This window comes from Suncus etruscus, chromosome 7 (genome assembly GCF_024139225.1).
Source record: "Suncus etruscus isolate mSunEtr1 chromosome 7, mSunEtr1.pri.cur, whole genome shotgun sequence".
Classification (NCBI taxonomy): domain Eukaryota; kingdom Metazoa; phylum Chordata; class Mammalia; order Eulipotyphla; family Soricidae; genus Suncus; species Suncus etruscus.
This window is the reverse complement of record NC_064854.1, coordinates 14,843,500-14,863,376: the sequence shown is the minus strand read 5'-3', so window position 1 is coordinate 14,863,376 and position 19,877 is coordinate 14,843,500. Positions and strand designations below refer to the sequence as shown.

The 19,877-nt window shown below is 44.7% G+C and overlaps 1 protein-coding gene across 1 annotated transcript; it reads left to right on the top strand.

Annotated features, from left to right (window-relative positions):
- The first annotated feature begins 82 nt into the window (after positions 1 to 82).
- Positions 83 to 1,726, top strand: LOC126014193 (isopentenyl-diphosphate delta-isomerase 2-like). Its single transcript, XM_049777520.1, is given in 6 exon segments — positions 83 to 230; positions 503 to 595; positions 770 to 900; positions 1,056 to 1,085; positions 1,088 to 1,410; positions 1,696 to 1,726. Coding segments are annotated over 6 exon segments (744 nt in total). The 5' UTR covers positions 83 to 94.
- Positions 1,727 to 19,877: the final 18,151 nt, after the last annotated feature.

The window sequence follows — 19,877 nt, the reverse complement described above, 5'->3', positions numbered from 1 at the left end:
GGTCACTGAGGAGTCCATGGGCATCACGTAGCACTTATAGGTGGGCAGCTGCTCTGCCAGTAGCACCAGGACACACCCCATGTCATCTGCAGAAATGTCGGCTGCCGGCCACCTGGATGAGCTGCAGGTGCAGCGGTTAGAGGAGATGTGCATTGTCATTGATGAAAATGACCGCATCCTCGGGGCTGAGACCAAGAAGAACTGCCATCTTCGGGAGAACATCGACAAAGGCAGGACCTGGGGGTGGGGGTGGGGGGCTCCGGGCTAGGGGGGCTGATGGTGGCACTGGGCTGTGAGTTCCTCCGGGGAGCTATCTCGGCGCCCACAGTGGTGTCTGTAGACTGAGCCCAGCAGGAGGCCATCCCTTCCCTGGGCAGTAGGGACAGCAGTCATTAGGCTGGGCATGGATAGATGGATGCTCAGTCCTGTCCCAGTAGCGGTCACACCCCCTACACACAGTCCTTCTGGGCCCTGGAGTGTGACCTCCACCCTCTGCCACCAGGACTGCTACACCGAGGCTTCTCCGTGCTTATCTTCAACACGGATGATGAGCTCCTGGTTCAGCAGAGATCGGATGCCAAGTACACGTTCCCAGGTGGGTGTCGCCAGAGGCCCTGACAGGGAGGCCACATACCACCCACCATCGCCAGGGCTCAGATGAGAGAAGCTGCCAGAGCTCCTGAGCAGGGCAGTGGGATACATGGGTAGCATGGGACACTCCCCAGGGATGACCTCTGGGATTGCTCATGCAAACAGCCCCCTCCCATAGGCCACTTCTCAGACTCATGCTCCAGCCACCCATTGTTCACCCCAGAAGAGTGTGAGGACAAGGACAAGCTGGGAGTGCGGCGAGCAGCCCTACGCCGGCTGCTGGCAGAGCTGGGAATTCCCCCTGACCAGGTACCTGCCCTGCCAGACTGTGGGTTCTAGGACACTGTCCCTGCATGCAGTGCTTGTGAAATGGGCTCATACTGCCCTGAACTCTCTCTGGCACCTGGGCACAGGGCAGAAGTGATGCCCTGCACCTGCGTGCTCACACAGCCTTGTCCCCCCAGATCTGCCTGCAGGACATCATCTTCATGACTCGATTTACCACCACAGCCCGTCTGACGAGGTCTGGGGGGACCACGAAGTGGGCTACCTCCTGTTGGTGAGGAAGAACCTCACAGTGAAGCCCGACCCCCGGGAAGTCAAGAGCTACCACTACATGAGCAGGGAGAAGCTGGCCGAGCTCCTGAACAGGGCGACAAGGGGCCAGGAGCGGGTCACACCCTGGTTCCGTACCATTGTTGAGGGCTTTCTGTTTCGTTGGTGGGAACACCTGAAGGATGTGTCCCAGTTTGTGGAGCCTGACACCATCCACAGGCCGGAGGGCACACGCAGCCCTGGCAGCCCCCAATGGAGGGTGGAGTGGGGTCCCTGCCCCCTGACACAGCCTAAGCCTGCTTCACACCTGCTTCCCCAACCACAGCTCAGCCGCCATTCCAAAATAGCCTTTTCTGCACTAGGTGGGGGGTCTCTCAGCTGACAGCTTCATATCCCTACCTCTAGAGCTCAGCCCTGGGAACTCTTCTCCCACTGTGCTCTTATGGGGATTCAGCCTAGACAGGGGTAACCAGGCCCCCGAACTCTTCCGGGATACCATATAGTCAGGTGCCTTTACCCCCAGCCCCTCACTTCTGCTGCCTACACTAGGGAGCTCTGCTTTGAGGGACAGGGCCTGTGAAGGCTGTGAGGAGACAGTGGCAGGTGGCAGCTCAGCTAGAAAACACCTTATAACCTCATGCCAGCACTTAGATATTCCTACTTGGTCACATAAAATAGAGGCTTTGATAGTATAGTGGGGAGGGAGCTTGCCTTGCACGTGGCCAAACAGGGTGTGAACCCCAGTATCCCATATGATCCCAAGTAGCCCAGGAGCAACCCTAGTACCAGCAGGGATGGTCCAAAAACCAACATGGTTAAAAGATCTACACTCTATTATTATTAAAACTGTATTCAGATTCAAACATCAGTTAAGCAGGAAATGAAAAATCACTATTTTAATTCATGAACATGCTGAGTAACTTAGGGTGAAACTCTCTTGCTTCAATGCTGTCCCAATTTTCTATCGCTAGTAATGTATGAAAATGCTTCCTGGAAAATAAAAGCCAATCAAACGCACCAGTCTCAGCCATTCTTTGGGTCACGACAGGGCCAAGCAGGCAGGGAGAATGCCAGCACGAGGTCATTTCTACTGACTCCAAACTTGAGTCTTAATACCAACTTAATACGAACTTTCATGCGGTTCTGAGGTAAATGCGGTGGGTATAAACCTAACAGCCAGTCAGGCTTCTAAAGGTGACAGCTTTAGGGGCCAGGAAGGTGGCACTAGAGGTAAGGTGTCTGCCTTGCAAGCGCTAGCCTAGTACAGACTTCGGATCGATCCCCCGGTGTCCCATATGTTTCTCCCAAGCCAGGAGTAAACCCTGAGCGTTAAATGGTTGTGGCCCAAAAACCAAAAAAAAAGGGTAACAGCTTTATTCCGTGCATCAGGCTGAAGCCAAAAGCCTCAGAATCAGCCCCTGGTAAAAAGCCCTTTCCTTCCACAGACCCTTCCTTTTATACATCATAGTCAGGTACCACCCTATGGTGGGAGCAGAATCAGGTCACACCTCGGGTAAGTCAAAATCACCGATCAGGATAGGATCAGTAACATAATAATCCCATAGAAATGTTTACATACATAACAATTCCCCTGTTTTTAGTAAACAAACAATAATATACTCAAGTAATATTGTCTATAATTTTAAAGGAAAAACTACACAATAATAAAAGAGCACCTGTTTGCATAAGCAAACAAAAAATGTAAAGAAAAAATTCTAACTTAAGTACAGGGTGTCTAAAACCAGAAACATGTGTCTAGGAATCAACTACAAGCTCCAGAGATGATAAATATACGATGTAAAAGATGAAGAATTCCAAGTAAGTTCTTCCTTGGAAAAGCAGATGGAGAATCTGAAATTCAGTGATCAAGGATCTAGTAGGCAATGGGGAGCTCCCAGGGCAATCAGAAAGCCCAGATGTAATCCGTAGACAGAGATCCTTCATAGAGATGCTAGAAAGGCTGAGTAGCAGGCAAATGAAGCACATTTGTTGTTGTTGTTGTTGTTGTTGTTGTTGTTGTTGTTGTTGTTGCTGGTGGTGGTGGTGGTGGTGGGTTTTGGGTCACACCTGGCAGCTCTCAAAGGTTACTCCTGGCTCTATGCTCAGAAATAGCTCCTGGCAAGCTCAGGGAATCATATGGGATGTGAACCACCAACCTTCTGCATGAAAGGCAAACGCCTTACCTCCATGCTATCTCTTCGTCCTCGAAGCACATTTTCCATTCAAGTCCAGGTAGACCAGAAAGCCCATCTTTGAGGACAGTAAATTAGGCCCTTATTTTGCTGGAAGAGGCACATACAGGGGCCTTGTAATGATGATCAATAGGTACCTGAACTTAATCCAAGTTCTTAGTCCAGGCAAAAGTCCATATGAGGTCCGAAATTGATATGCCAAGTATGGCCGATTTTTTATAGATGGGAGCTTAAGTCACAAACCAAAACAAAATGTTTAAGGCAGAGAACCTCCCTGTGTAAATAAACAAATTGAGGGTCCATCCTAAACAGATAGAACCTCCTTTTAAACCTAGTATTTTTGTAAGGGTTTATCACTACTGTCAGTCTCACTCAAAGTATGGTGTGTGAAAGCTAAATCCTTGTTCCCTGCCCCAGAGACCTCAGCAATATTACTGTTGTTAGTGTCTTGAGTATTTTGTTTTTGATCTGAAGGGGAGTTTATACTCTGAACATGATCATTTGTGCTAGCCTGATATCTAACAAGGTGTAATGAGACCCAAAATTTCTTGGGAGGGTTGTCATTTATAGAAACATAGGCATAACCCCTTCCTCTTAGGAGAAGATATCCAGCTATCCATTTTTCATCCTCCTTGATCCAAATGGGTATATGAATTGTCTCTTGTCTCTGAATATCTTCTTTAAAATGTCTTTCCCCTGCTGTGTAACTTTCCCCTTGGGGTAAGTTTAAGTAATTTAATGTGATGAGAGTCAAAGATAGCAACTCAGTTGGCGATAAGCCTCTTTTTCTATTTTTTTGTAATTGAGTTTTTAAGGTTCTGTGAGCCCTTTCTACAATGGCCTGTCCCAGACAATTGTGAGGAATTCCCTTCAAATGTCTTATCTGCCATTCTTTACAAAAAATTCAAAAGTTTTGCTAATATAGGCTGGCCCATTATCAGTTTTTATAGAACACGGAATACCCATCACAGAAAAACATTGTAAAAGAAAACTACAAACAGCCTTAGACAGATTGAGAAGACATAAGAATTGCCCACAGAAACCGAGAATAAGGGTCCACCACAACATAGAAGATAAGGTTTTCTTGGAAATAAATCTGTTTGAGTTATATCCGTTTGCAAAAGTTCGTTAGACTGTAAGCCTCTTGGGTTTGCTCCTGCTATGTGAGTCTTTTTGTTAACGGTGCACATATGTTGCAGTTCTCTACAATTTCTCTAGCTTGCCTCCATGGAATTTGGTAATTCACATGTAAACGATGTACATTTGTGTATAGGGCAGAATGTTCCTATACAGGTGATTCAAATATAGGCAATGCTAACAAGTCAGCAGTTTTATTTCCCTGAGCCATTGGTCCTGGAGGACCTCAGTAGGCTCTAATATGCATGATGAAGATGGGCTCAGTTTGTTTTTGAAGAAGCTGTTGTAATCGTTTAAGTAAGTGGCTATTACAGGACATAAATTTACCACATACAAAGAATCAGAAACTATATTCATGGCTTCAGATACATTTTCTAATAGGTAAATTAACGTTGCTATTTCAACTTTCTGTGCAGATTTATATTTGGTATCTATGGTCATATTAATGTTGTCTCTGGTTATTCCTCCTTTTCCATTTTGGGATCCATCAATGTAAAAAACCTTGGCATTGGGAATAGGGGAATCCCAAACCATTGAAGAAATAACAAACTAAGTTTTCTTTTAAAAGTCCCAAGTTTTTCATGATGGATAATGGGAGGATATTTCTCCTATGAAATCTGAGAGGGCCCTTTGTAGAGATTGGTTAAGATGCAATATTGACTCAATTACTTTCTTGGTATTGGCAAAACTATTATATATGGGTCTAAACCTAGTAGAAATATACCATATTTTCCAGCATATAAGACGACTTTTGAAACAAAAAAGTCAACCGAAAATCGGGAGTCATCTTATACGCCGAGTATATCTCAAAAAATGTTTCAATATGCCGCTAAATGAAAATTGTCTGAATATTGCCACAAAATAAATTTTCCAACTCAATTCTGCACCAATCACTGCCAGGCTGCTCGGACCACTTCTCTAACTCAGCCAATCCGAGCAGGCTTTTATGCATGAAAATTAGACAATGTTCTGTACCGAATCTACACAGTAAAAAGCCTGCTCAGATTGGCCAGTCAGAGAGGAAGTCTATGACAGTATAACCTTTGAACCTTTGCTTGTTGTGATTGGCTCACTGTGGTACATGAGAACAGGAACACATGCAGCACAGGAACAATCTGTCTGATACAGTGAATATAGGCCTAAACCAATATTTTAACTGCAAAATTAGGGGGTCGTCTTATACGACGGCAAATACGGTAGATCTGAGTCTCACTTTGATAATCAGTTTTGAAATCAGTTCCAAGTAAGAGACTACAGAGCGAGGATGTTTTTTATGTAAATACACCCATTCCAATTAGGTAATTGTATGTCTGGGGAATGTTCTCTGAGAACTCAAGCCTATTCCACTGATCTGAGGGTCTGTCTTTATTCCAATACCATGCTGTTTTGATAACTATTGCTTTGTAGTACAGTTTAAAGTTGGGGAAAGTAATGCCTCCCATTTTCCTTTTCCCTAGGAGTGCTTTAGCTATTTGAGGGTGTTTCTTGTTCCAGATGAACTTCCTAAGTGTTTGATCCACTTCTTTGAAAAATGTCATGGGTATTTTTAAGGGGATCGCATTAAATCTGTATAATGCTTTGGGGAGTATTGCCATTTTAATGATGTTAATCAGGCCAAACCATGAGCAGGGCAATTGTTTCCATTTCCGTGTGTCCTCTCTTATTTCTTGGAGCAGGGCTTTATAGTTTTCTTTGTATAGGTCCTTCACATCTTTGGTCAAGTTGACTCCAAGATATTTGAGTTTGTGTGGCACTATTGTGAATGGGATTGCCTTCCTGACTTCCATCTCTTCCCTGTCATTATTGGTGTATAAAAAGGCCATTGATTTCTGTAGGTTGATTTTGTAGCCTACTACCTTGCTATATGAATCTATTGTTTCTAGAAGCTTTTTGGGAGAGTCTTTAGGGTTTTCTAAGTAGAGTATCATGTCATCTGCAAACAATAAGAGCTTGACTTCTTCCTTTCCTATCTGGATTCCCTTGATATCTTTTTCTTGCCTGATCGCTATAGCAAGAACTTCCAGTACTATGTTGAAGAGGAGTGGTGAGAGAGGACAGCCTTGTCTTGTACCAGAATTTAGAGGAAAGGCTTTTAGTTTTTCTTCATTGAGGATAATATTTGCCATTGGCTTGTGGTACATGGCTTCAACTAGATTGAGAAAGGTTCCTTCCATTCCCATCTTGCTGAGAGTTTTGATGAAGAATGGGTGTTGGACCTTATCAAATGCTTTCTCTGCATCTATTGATATGATCATGTGATTTTTATTTTTCTTGTTGTTGATGTTGTGTATGATGTTGATAGATTTACAGATGTTAAACCATCCTTGCATTCCTGGGATGAAACCTACTTGGTCGTAGTGTATGATCTTCTTGATGATGCATTGGATCCTATTTGCCAGGATTTTGTTGAAGATCTTTGCATCAGCATTCATCAGGGATATTGGTCTGTAATTTTCTTTTTTGGCAGCGTCTCTGTCTGGTTTTGGTATCAAGGTGATGTTGGCTTCATAAAAGCTGTTTGGGAGTGTTCCCGTTTTTTCAATTTCATGGAAGAGCTTGGCTAGGATTGGTAGTAGGTCCTCTTGAAAGATTTTAAAAAATTCATTAGGAAAACCATCTGGGCCTGGGCTTTTCTTTTGGGGCAGATGTTTGATTACAGTTTCGATTTCCTCCATAGTGGTGGGGGTGTTTAAATATGCTACATCCTCCTTACTTAAATGTGGAAGGTTATAAGTGTCCAAGAATTTTTCCATTTCTTTTAGATTCTCATTTTTTGTAGCATAAAGTTTCTCAAAGTAGTCTCTGATTATCCTTTGGATCTCTGCAATTTCTGTCATGATCTCCCCCTTTTCATTTCTAATACGGGTTATCAGATTTCTCTCTCTTTCTTTGTGAGTTTTGCCAATGGTCTATCAATCTTGTTTATTTTTTCAAAAAACCAGCTTCTGCTTTCGTTGATTTTTCGAATTGCTTTTTGGTTTTTCACTTCATTGAGTTCTACTTTCAGCTTTGTTATTTCCTTCTGTCTCCCTATTATTGGTTCCTTTTGTTGGTCATTTTCTAATTTTTTAAGCTGCGCCATTAAGTTATTCAGGTAAGCTCCTTCTTCCTTCCTGATGTGTACTTGTAGAGCTATAAATTTTCCTCTCAGGATCGCTTTTGCTGTGTCCCATAGATTCTGGCAGTTTGTGTCTTCATTATCATTTGTTTCCAGGAAAGTTTTGATTTCCTTTTTGATTTCATCTCTGACCCACTGGTTGTTCAGTGGCAGAGTGTTTAATTTCCAATTGTTAAAGTTTTTCTTCTGTGTGGCTTTGTAGTTCACATCTAATTTCAGAGCCTTGTGGTCAGCAAAGGTAGCCTGCAAGATTTCTATCCTCTTGATTTTATGCAGGTATGTTTTATGTGTCAGCATGTAATCTATTCTGGAGAATGACCCACGTACATTGGAAAAGAATGTGTATCCAGGTTTTTTGGGATGGAGTGTCCTGTATATATCTACTAGTCCTCTTTCTTCCATAACTCTTTTCAGGGCTAGTATGTTTTTGTTGGGTTTCAGTGTGGTTGAACTATCAAGTGTTGATAGGGCTGTGTTGAAGTCTCCCACAATGATTGTTTTATTATTGATTTCTTCTTTCAGATTTGTCAGGAACTGTATTAGATAATTTGCTGGTCTCTCATTGGGTGCATATATGTTTAATAGTCTGATTTCTTCCTGTTGCACATATCTCTTGATTAGTACATAGTGTCCATCTTTGTCCCTTACCACTTTTCTGAGTATAAAGTTGGTGTCATCAGATATTAATATTGCCACCCCAGCTTTTTTGAGGGTGTTGTTTGCTTGGATAATTTTCTTCCAGCCTTTGATTTTTGAGTCTATGTTTCTTCTGACTATTGAGATGTGTTTCTTGGAGGCAGCAGAAGGTTGAATTCATCTTTTTGACCCATTTTGCCACTCTGTGTCTTTTAATTGGTGAATTTAGTCCATTGACATTGAGGGAGATGATTGTCGTAGGATTTAATGTTATCTTTGTAGATAAGTTTGCTGTGTTTGTTAGTCTCTCTTGTCTTAGAGTAGACCTGTCAGTTTTTCCTTTAAGGCTGGTTTTTCATCTGTGAAGTTTCTGAGCTGTTGTTTATCCATGAAGCTGTGTATTCTTCCTCCAAACCTGAACGTGAGTCAGGCTGGGTGCAGTATTCTCAGTGAGGCATTCATTTCATTCAGTCTTGTCACAATATCCCACCACTGTCTTCTGGCCTTGAGAGTTTCTTGTGAAATGTCTGCTGTAAGTCTTAGGGATTCTCCTTTGAATGTAATTTCCCTTTTTGATCTTGCTGCTTTCAGTATTCTATCCCTATCTATGGGATTTGTCACTGTAACGAGGATATGTCTTGGAGTGTTTTTCTTTAGGTCTCTTTTAGCTGGTATTCTTCGGGCATGCAGGATTTGATTGCATATAGTCTTTAACTCTGGGTGTATCTCTTTGATGATGTCTTTGACAGTTGATTCTTCTTGGAGATCTCCTTCCTAGTTTCTGGGACTCCAATGATTCTTATGTTGTTTCTGTTGAGTTTATCAAAGACTTCTATTTTCATCTGTTCACATTCCTTGAGTACATTTTCCATTGCCTGTTCGTTTGTCTTAAGGTTCTTTTTTTTGTTTTTGTTTTTTGTTTTTTGTTTTTGGGCCACACCCTGTGACGCTCAGGGGTTACTCCTGGCTATGTGCTCAGAAGTTGCTCCTGGCTTCTTGGGGGACCATATGGGATGCCGGAGGATCGAACCGCGGTCCGTCCTAGGCTAGCGCAGGCAAGGCAGGCACCTTACCTCCAGCGCCACCGCCCGGCCTCTTAAGGTTCTTTTTCAATTTTTTCTGTTGTGGAGTTTTTCTGCATCACATCTTCCAGTACTCCAATTCTCTCCTCAGCTGCTGATATCCTGTTGGCGAGGCTATCCATTGTGGTTTTCAGTTGAGCAACCGTATTATTCAAATCTGTTATTTCAGTTTGGAGTTTTCTGATTTCTGTCTTTGTGTTCTCTTCAGATAGATCTATGCTCTTTTTGAGTTCTACAAACATATTCCATATTTCTATTCTAAACTCCTTATCTGAAAGGTTAATCAGGTGGTTGGAATTTATTAGGTCAACTAAGCTTTCATCTTCATTCTCTATAGATGGTCTTTGCCTGCGAGGTTTTCCCATTGTCACGCTGGTAGTGTGGTTTATCCTGCATGTTGTAGTGGGGTTCATTAATTAGAAAGATTGCACGGTGGCTGCGCTCTTCTGCTGCTTCTAGTTGACAGTCCTCAGAGTGAACAAAGGCACAGCAGGGCAGAGCAATCCCGCAGCCACAGAATGTAGGCACTCACCAGCTTCAAAATGCAGTTTTTTGGGGGTGTGCTCTTTAGGCCTCTGAGGAAACCTTCAGGAGATTCAGAAGCACAGTTTCAGGCAGACAGAGATAGGAGTTTCTTCTGAAGTCCTCAGAGTGAACAAAGGCATAGCAGGGCAGAGCGATCCCGCAACCCAGAATGTAGGCACTCACCAGCTTCAAAAAATCAAATTTAAGATTTCTTTAGGTAAAGCCACTTGTGTCTGAATATTTGCAAATTGATTTTCTGCCATCAATAATTCATACAAGAGAGTAACCCCTGCCACTTGTTTTTTTTGTACCATCCGGGCTATATAATTTGGCTTTTACACCTTCTGAATAGAACATTTCCCATTTAGTTTGCTGTTTAGACGACAGGCATATATCAACGATTGTTTTAAAATCATACAAAGTCCAAGATGAGTTATGACTCCAAAGTTTTAGTAACTCCACACTGTGGCGTGATGTTGGGCCATAATCTTTACACACTTTTCTAAACCGATCTAATTCCTCCATCTGAAAGGTTACATACTTAGAAACATTTACCCCGTGTAAAGGGAATGAGGCCAGATTAGCAAAATTACTCTGAATAGAGCTCTGAGGCCATGCGCATGGTTCATCGTCTGAATCTGCACTGTTGTGCAATTCAGTTTTGTGAATAGAATCAGGCCTCATCGTGGATTTAGCACCAGAGGTAGATTATTGACTGAGTCACTACTGTCATGCAATTCACTAAAATCAGGCTTAACTTGTGGAGTTAGCACTGGAGGTTGGTCATTCGTGTTAATATTTGGATTCAGATTATTATTCCGAGTTGTTTTTCTTCCAGAAAAAAATGCCTATATTTTTGATGGTGGGGCTGGGTTCGTCAGCCTGCACTTTGTTCTGAATTTTCATTGGATAGATTTTCTTATTATTTATACTGGTTTTAGCCTCACTATTTCTATACTTTCTATTTCCTAAACACCAGCCAATAACGATGCTCACAATAAAAATATTAGCCAACACAGAAATTCCACAAACTATGGCTAGTAGTGACAATGCAGGAGAGGCAAGTATTGGAGTATAAATTTTCATTTGAAATATAGACCACAACCATCCAACAGCAATGATTTTTCTTTTTTTTTTCTTTTTTTTTTATTTAAACACCTTGATTACATACTGTGTTTGGGTTTCAGTCATGTAAAGAACACCACCCATCTTTACACACCATCCATCACCACCCATCACCAGTGCATCATTCCCATCACCAATGTCCCAAGTCTCCCTCCTCCCCCACTCGACCCCCGCCTGTACTCTAAACAGGCTCTCCATTTCCCTCATACATTCTCATTATTAGGACAGTTCAAAATGTAGTTATTTCTCTGACTAAACCCACCCATCACCAGTGCAACATTCCCATCACCAATGTCCCAAGTCTCCCTCCTCCCCCACTCGACCCCCGCCTGTACTCTAAACAGGCTCTCCATTTCCCTCATACATTCTCATTATTAGGACAGTTCAAAATGTAGTTATTTCTCTGACTAAACTCATCACTCTTTGTGGTGAGCTTCCTGAGGTGAGCTGGAACTTCCAGCTCTTTTCTCTTTTGTGTCTGAAAATTATTATTGCAAGAATGTCTTTCATTTTTCTTAAAACCCATAGATGAGTGAGACCATTCTATGTTTTTCTTTCTCTCTCTCTGACTTATTTCACTCAGCATAATAGATTTCGTGTACATCCATGTATAGGAAAATTTCATGACTTCATCTCTCCTGACAGCTGCATAATATTCCATTGTGTATATGTACCACAGTTTCTTTAGCCATTCGTCTGTTGAAGGGCATCTTGGTTGTTTCCATAGTCTTGCTATGGTAAATAGTGTTGCAATGAATATAGGTGTAAGGAAGGGGTTTTTGTATTGTATTTTTGTGTTCCTAGGGTATATTCCTAGGAGTGGTATAGCTGGGTCATATGGGAGCTCGATTTCCAGTTTTTGGAGGAATCTCCATATTGCTTTCCATAAAGGTTGTACTAGATGGCATTCCCACCAGCAGAGAATAAGAGTTCCTTTCTCTCCACATCCCCACCAACACTGTTTATTCTCATTCTTTGTGATGTGTGCCATTCTCTGTGGTGTGAGGTGGTATCTCATCATTGTTTTGATTTTCATGTCCCTGATGATTAGTGATGTGGAGCATTTTTTCATGTGTCTTTTGGCCATTTGTATTTCTTCTTTGTCAAAGTGTCTGTTCATTTCTTCTCCCCATTTTTTGATGGGACTAGATGTTTTTTTCTTGTAAAGTTCTGTCAGTGCCTTGCATATTTTGGAGATTAGCCCCTTAGCTGATGGGTATTGGGTGAATAGTTTCTCCCACTCAGTGGGTGGCTCTTGTATCTTGGGCACTATTTCCTTTGAGGTGCAGAAGCTTCTCAGCTTAATATATTCCCATCTGTTAATCTCTGCTTTCACTTGCTTGGAAGCAATGATTTTTTTCTTAGATCCAAAACAATTAGTTCAAAACAAGACAGAATAATCCACTTGACTAATATAGAACCAATGTGTATGCAAAAGGGTGGCAGAGTTTACATGAGTAACCACAAAAACCATCTAATGGTCAGCAGAACAAATTTTGGGGGGCCACACTCGGCAGTGCTCAGGGGTTACTCCTGGCTGTCTGCTCAGAAATAGCTCCTGGCAGGCTCGGGGAACCATATGGGACATCGGGATTCGAACCAACCACCTTTGGTCCTGAATCGGCTACTTGCAAGGCAAACGCCGCTGTGCTATCTCTCCGGGCCCAGCAGAACAAATTATCAATAAAGCATTTCACTTACAGTTATTGAGGGTCCAGGTTCAGCTTGTTCAGGCTCCATTATGTTGCAGAACAACCCTTAATGGGGTTGACTGATGGAGGGATGGAGAATGAGGTCTTTCTCCTCCAGCTAGACCACAGGTCTGCTACCCTGTTCCCTGTTCAGCCGGCAGTTCTCAGGTGAATGCGCCTGGTATAAAGCTAACAGGCAGTCAGGCTTCTGAAGGTAACAGCTTTATTCAGTGCATAAGGCTGAAGCCAAAGGCCTCAGAATTAGCCCCTGAAAAAAAGCCCTTTCCTTCCACAGACCCTTGCTTTTATACATCCTAATCAGGTACCATCCTACGGTGGGAGCAGAATCAGGTCACAGTCTAGGGTAGGGCACAATCACCATTCAGGATAGTATCAGTAACATATATCCCATGAAAATGTTTACCTACACATCAATAGAACAGTGAGTAGGGAATTTGCATTGCACATGTCCAACCCAGGTTCAACCCTGGCACCACAACCCACCAGGAGTGATCCTGAACACCTCTAGTTTGGCCCAAAAATCAAACCAACCAAATCAAGGTAGAGCTATAACATGAGAAGATCCTGCTTCAGGTACCAATAACAGAAAAGGCCATGCAGGAACGTGGAGAGCTTCCTCCAACCTTCAAAAAGCTGCCATAGAAACCACTGTATTGTCCATTAAGACCCTTTCCTTTAATGACTTGGGGATCATCCAGTGGAGCTGGGGGACTACAGGGACACGTCAGAGGTGAAAAATCACAGCTGTGTGTCTTGATGAAAGTCAAGGCATCTCTGTGACACATCAGCAATTACCTTCTGACTGACCCCTGCCAATGATGAAATGTCATCCCAGCTCAGGATAGTGTAGATCGGCCCCATGGCCCCAGATGCCATGAGAAAGTTCTCTGCAGGCTGTGGAGGCCGATAGAAACTGGGCAGGAGGGCAACAGGAGCAGGACTAGCCTGTGTCCTCAGAGACCACGGAACTCGAGATGGGACACCCAAAGCCTGGTGCTGCAGTGCCAGCTGAGTTTTGGGTAATGCAGCTAGTCCTGCTTGAAAGGAGGGATAGCGACCCCTAGAGGCAGACCTTGGCCAACAGATGCAGACACAGTTTCCGGTGCAGCTACCACTTAGCACCATGATTGTGTCACTCTGGCCTCCGCATGAGCTCATGCGTGGAGAACCCCTGGAGTCACCCAGGCTGTCTGACACAGCAGGGGAGATGCAAACCTGTAAAGGCCATTATGGTTTCTCCCCTCAAGTGGCCCAAAGCTCTCATACCCAAGGCCAGATTACTTCCAGGCACAGGAAGAATAGGCCCATGGTATGAGCAAAACATCAGCAATGCTAAGGACAAGAATGACATCTTGGGGCCGGTGAGGTGGTGCTAGAGGTAAAGTGTCTGCCTTGCAAGCGCTAGCTAAGGAAGGACCGCAGTTTGATTCACCCGCATCCCATATGGTCCCCCCAAGCCAGGGGCAATTTCTGAGCGCTTAGCCAGAAGTAACCCCTGAGCATCTAACGGGTGTGGCCCAAACCAAAAAAAAAAAAAAAAGAATGACATCTTGAGTGTTGGAGACATTTTATTTTATGCTTTAAAAATAACAAATTATCAGGGTTTTTTGTTTTTGTTTGTTTGTTTATTTGTTTACTATTACCCAAGCTGATCACTATTATAACATAGGAAGAAAATGACAAGAACTGGGGCTGGAGAGATAGCATGGAGGTAGTTCGATTGCCTTGTATGTAGAAGGATGGTGGTTAGAATCCCAGCATCTGATAAGGTCCCCCGAGCCTGCCAGGAGTGATTTCTGATTGTAGAGCCAGGAGTAATTGCTGAGCGCTGCTGGGTGTGACCAAAAAAATAATTAAAAAAACAAAGAAAAAGAAGGACTGGGGTTGGAGTCAGTAGGGCATTTGCCTTGGACATGGCCAACCTGGGACTGGTCAAGCTCAGCTCTTGATGGACTGGAGCTCCCTGAAGCCTGGCAGGATGTGGTGTGGGGTGGGCTCACTGTCAGTGCTCATTCCTGGACATAGTCTGAGAGGATAGGCATGGAGGAGCCAGCATCGCAGGCTCACTTGCACCCAGCAGGTGCCACAGATCCAGGGCTCCTGAGAACTTACTACAGATGAGTCGGACACATGGGATCACCACAATTTCACACCTCAGTCTTCTGGTTTTTCTTTGTGGCTTTTTTTTTTTTTTTGGCCCTAAAGAAAAATGACAATTCAAAAATATTAAAAAAAAAAAACACAACAACCAATAGTAAAGGATATATGGAGCACCCAGTCTTCTGACTGTCCCACCCCACAGCAAGCCCAGAGCACAGAAAAGCATGCACAGAGCAGCATATTCAACACAAGAAGCCCAACAGGGACCGCCAATGAGGGACAGTGAAGGAAAGGGAGAAACAATAAAAAGGCAGAGGGTGACTAGACAGAAGGATCTCATAAAGGAACCAAAGCAGAGGTCACCCAAAGAGACAGACCCCATAAAAGAAGCAAGGCATAGGACCAGAGTGATAGCACAGCAATAGGGCACTTGCCTTGCACACTGCCAATGAGAGACGGAACCAGGTTCGATCCTCAGCTTCCCCTGATCCTGCCTGGAATGATTTCTCAGTGCAGAGCCAAGAGTAACCCAAGTGCCACAGGTTGTGCCCCCCCCAAAAAAAAAGAAAAAATGCAAAGATGTCTAGAAAGATGGACCCCATAAAGGGGGCATGCCCAGAGAGACAGATCAAAACCAATAAAGGAGCACGCGCACAAGAGTGATGGGCCCTACAGGGACAAGATCCGACTCTGGCAGGACCTGGGGTAAGGCTCACACATAAGAGGCTGAGCCAGCGGCTGGTGCCTGCCCCAGGAAACCCTCTTCATGAACAATATCCCAACGGGACTCAGAATCTCGCACCTGTATGATGTCTGGATCAATGTAGTCAGCCACTTTGTGCCCTTTCCAAACCTCAGGAATCTTGTCATGCTCCTCAGAGGAATTCATAAGGTCCCAGTACTCTACACTGTCCACGGCCCTCAGAGAGGCCAAACTGGGTCCCACACCCCTCACACAACAGAGCACATGTGCCAGTCAACAGGATTCAACCAACGCACATGGAGCTTGTGTCTCCGGAGGGCGAGAGCATTGATGAGAGCCCCATGCAAAAACCAGCTTGCGAGCGGCAGACACCCACCTCAGGAGCAAGAGGCCTGTAGCAGGAATGGCTTGGTGGCTCCACTTGTCCAATTCCTCCAGCACTTACCCTGGAGATCCAAAATGTAATCATCCCCCATCTCCCCTTCCAGATCGCGTTCCTGCAGGGCTTCAAGAGCTGTAGTCTTGGAAAGGGTCACAAGTTCCAGCACACTATTGGCTCTTGCCATGCAGCTTGGAGAAGCTGCTAAACTCTCCAGCTCCACCGGTACCACTAATAAGTAACATTTGTCAAATTCTGTTCTAATAAACATCTTAGGACAGTCATTTCTGCTTACAGATTCTTTGTTAATAGTCTGCAGATTATTTCTTGAATGCATTGTCAAATTAGGAAAGTTAGGTGCAATACTATTTGAAGACTATGTGATTGGTATATGTAGTTTCCAGTAAGATAAGTGCTTTTGTCTTTGCTTTATCTTATTAGGGAGATATGCCTGTTTAAAATGTTGTTTGGTGGGGCTGGAGTGGTGGCACAAGCAGTAGGGCATTTGCCTTGCACATGCTAGCCTAGGACAAACCACTGTTCAATCCCCCGGCGTCCCATATGGTCCTCCAAGCCAAGAGCGATTTCTGAAAGCATAGCCAGGAGCATTACCCGATGTGGCCCAAACACAAACAAACAAAAAAAAGATAAACACTCCTGGAGCCTCTAAAGCAGAAACATTGGTCACTGCTAACCACCCAGGCCATGAAAATACATGCTTCACAACAGGAATTTGGGAAAATACTTCTCCACATTAAATAAAGGGCATTTTGATGAAATGTAAAAGATGTTACTTACACCTCTCTGTGGCCCAGATTTTTCGAGTCTGTGTGTGTGTGTGTGTGTGTGTGTGTGTGTGTGTGTGTGTGTGTGTAAAGCTAGAAACAAGATAGCTTTTTGTTTGGTTTTGGTTTTGGGGTCACATCCAGCAGCTCTCAGAGGTTACTCCTGGCACTGCACTCAAAAATCATTCCTGGCAGGCTCAGGGTACCATACGGGATGCCGGGAATCAAACCAGAGTCTGTATGTGTTGGCTACAATGCAGTGTAAGCAAATGCCCTATTGGAGCTATTGCTCCAACCTGCGAGGTAGCTTTTATTGAATGAAATTTACTTAGAAAAAAGTGAGAACATAAATAGAGGAAATATATTCAGAGAACACAGTAGCAAAGAAACAAGCAAGTCAGGTACAAAGTCAAGGGAGAAGGAAGACTTGAAGAGCAATCAATTCTCACATTTAGAATATTCCCCCACAGCCCGAACAATAAACATTAGGGAGAGCGTTTGCCTTGCACACACCTGAGCTGGGTTCGATTGCTAGCATCCCATATGGTCTCCTAAGTACAGGAGTGATTCCCAAGAGAATATTCAATAATAACCCTTGAGTATTGCTTGGTGTGGCCCCAAAATAGGCCTGGCCTCAAAAAAGGGAATATTTCCCCACACAGAATTCAAGAATGTACCCTAATGAATTTATAAAGATTAATATCACTGGGGCCGGCGAGGTGGCGCTAGAGGTAAGGTCCTTCCAAGGAAGGACCGCAGTTCAACTCCCTGGCGTCCCATATGGTCCCCCCAAGCCAGGGGCAATTTTGAGTGCTTAGCCAGGAGTAACCCCTGAGCATCAAACGGTGTGGCCCAAAAAAACAAAAAAACAAAACAAAAAAAAAGGATTAATATCACAATTGTACTACATCCAAACTTTAGAAACACCAAATCTTCCATGGAAAGGAAGGACTAGACAGGCAAACCAGCAGTCACATATTGGAGCAGTGACAGCTCCTAATGCTTTTGCTCTTTGTTAAACACACAAACACATTCTAGGTACCCTGGAGAAGCCAGGTTGCAAGGAATGGGCGGGTCTCTGCCACCTCCTCTATCAGCCTGTCCTGCTGTGTGGTGACAGACATGCCCCCTCAGCAAGGTATGTCACTCAGGGAATTCAGAGAACTGCCCAAGAAGGCCACAGTGATGCAAGCCACCAGGACTAAGCACATAGGGTGGCAGCCAACTGCAGAGGAGCAGAGAAGAGGAGGGGAGCTCAGTGACACACAAGCGTCTAGGGGCAGCTGGTGGGTGCACAACCAACAGCTTCTCCATGTTTCATGCCAGGAATCTCCATCAACTATGCTACCTGTCTACTGTACCCCAACTTGAGGTCCACGCTGATCCCCTCTCCTTTGTCAGGGCTCTATATTTCACCTGCCTGGCACCCTCTGTTATCATCTGGGCCACAGCACTGGGAACTCACCCCAGCTCAGTCACATTCTTTTCAGCCTGAGTCTATGGTTCTTCAATCAGCTATCCGCTGAACTCCTCTGTATATCTCTGCAGTCTCCTGCTTTAACCCAGACCCCCATTTCAAAGACGCCTTCACCCCAACCTTGCTCAAGTTCCTCTGCAAGCCAGTCCATGTTCTCCAACCTAAGACCTCAAGGAGGAAGCACCTCCCAAATGTTCTTCCATTAGTTCCTCCCAAGTGCCCTTTCATCCGTCCCTCCTAGCCATCCTTTCAGGCATCCTTTCCAGCCATCCAAAAAATCAATTATTGGTCAACATTATCCCTAACCCTGCACTCAGGCACCATTCCTGGCAAGACTCGGAACCACATGGATATCAGGGATGGAGTCCTGGCTGGTTACTCCCATAAAGCCAATAGTCTTACCAGCTGTGGTATTGTCTAACCTCCTCCCAAAGGAGCTTTTGGAACTTGGTATTCTTAGACAAAGCCCAGGAAACATAAGAGCTCTTTCCCCATGTCCCCAGGCTCTGGGAGAGGAAGAAGATGCACACTGTGGTTGCAACAGAGCATGGGCTGTGGCAGGCCCCATTCACCAGCCTGAGCACTCACTCACCAGGCCAGACCAGTGGCTGCTATCACAGGAGTGGCCTGTGGGGAAGCCTTCCCTGCCCCTGCACATATATAATGCTATATATGGAGCCAGAGAGAAAACACAGCAAGGATACACTTGCCTTGCATGTGGCTATCCCAGGTTCAATCCCATTACCACATATGATCCCCCAAGCCTGTCCAAGAATGATTGCTGATACTAATAGGATTGATGTTGCAAAATTGTATGCCTGAAATTTGGATGACTTTCTAAATCACTGTATTTGAATAAAAAAAAAAAAACATTTTAAATGTGGCATAGGATAGTCTCAGCTACATTTGCTGAGAAAGACTCAGAGCAAAAATAAAGTGACCTCGCGAGTGACATCCGTGAGAACCTATGGTCACACTGTTCCCACAAAGGGTGGGAATATCCCCCAAAGCTCATGAGAAAGAACCAGCTTTTCTGGGACATGAGGTGTCACCCTCCTCAGTGGGTGACATGGCTGATGACGCAGGTCACAGTGAAGCATGGGGTGGGGTAGAACACTCCTGTGTGTCTTGCACCCCACCAGGCTGAGGGACAGACACCAGGAGGCAGGGAAGGGCCTGTGAGCCAGGAGGAAACTGCTTGGCCTCTATGGCAGTGAGGCCAGGGCTGGGCTTCGGGGAGCTCTAGCCTCTCTGTGAGCACTGCACAGCATGAGGCACACCCAAGCCTCCCTGCCAAGCCAGGTGGAGGGGTGGGGGCAGGAGAAAATCAGCCCCCTGTGGGCGGGCGTGGTGGTTCAGGCAGCAGTAGGAACACACACTGTCACACTTCTGGGAACAGCTGTCCTCACAGGAGCCGCAGCTCCAGGCATGTTCTCAGAGCTCCGCTTTGGGCAGGCCTGATACAAGATGCCTCATTCCTGGGACAGGCACTGTCATCACCCAACAGAGAACTGCCTCTTTGGAAGATTCTGGAAGGAGATCCTTAGTTTACCTGGTCAGGAGATATTCTATTATCTTCTCCCTTCAAACTAGCGCATTCAGCCAGTGAGACTATTTGCAACCATCCAGGCAAGGCAGAAACCAAACTGCCAACCTCCAGGCTCAGGGCCCACAGCTTCCAAAAATATTACACATTATCAAATGTTATCCCATATGCCCAGAGCCACACTGTTCACCTGGAGAGTCTAGACCAGGACATC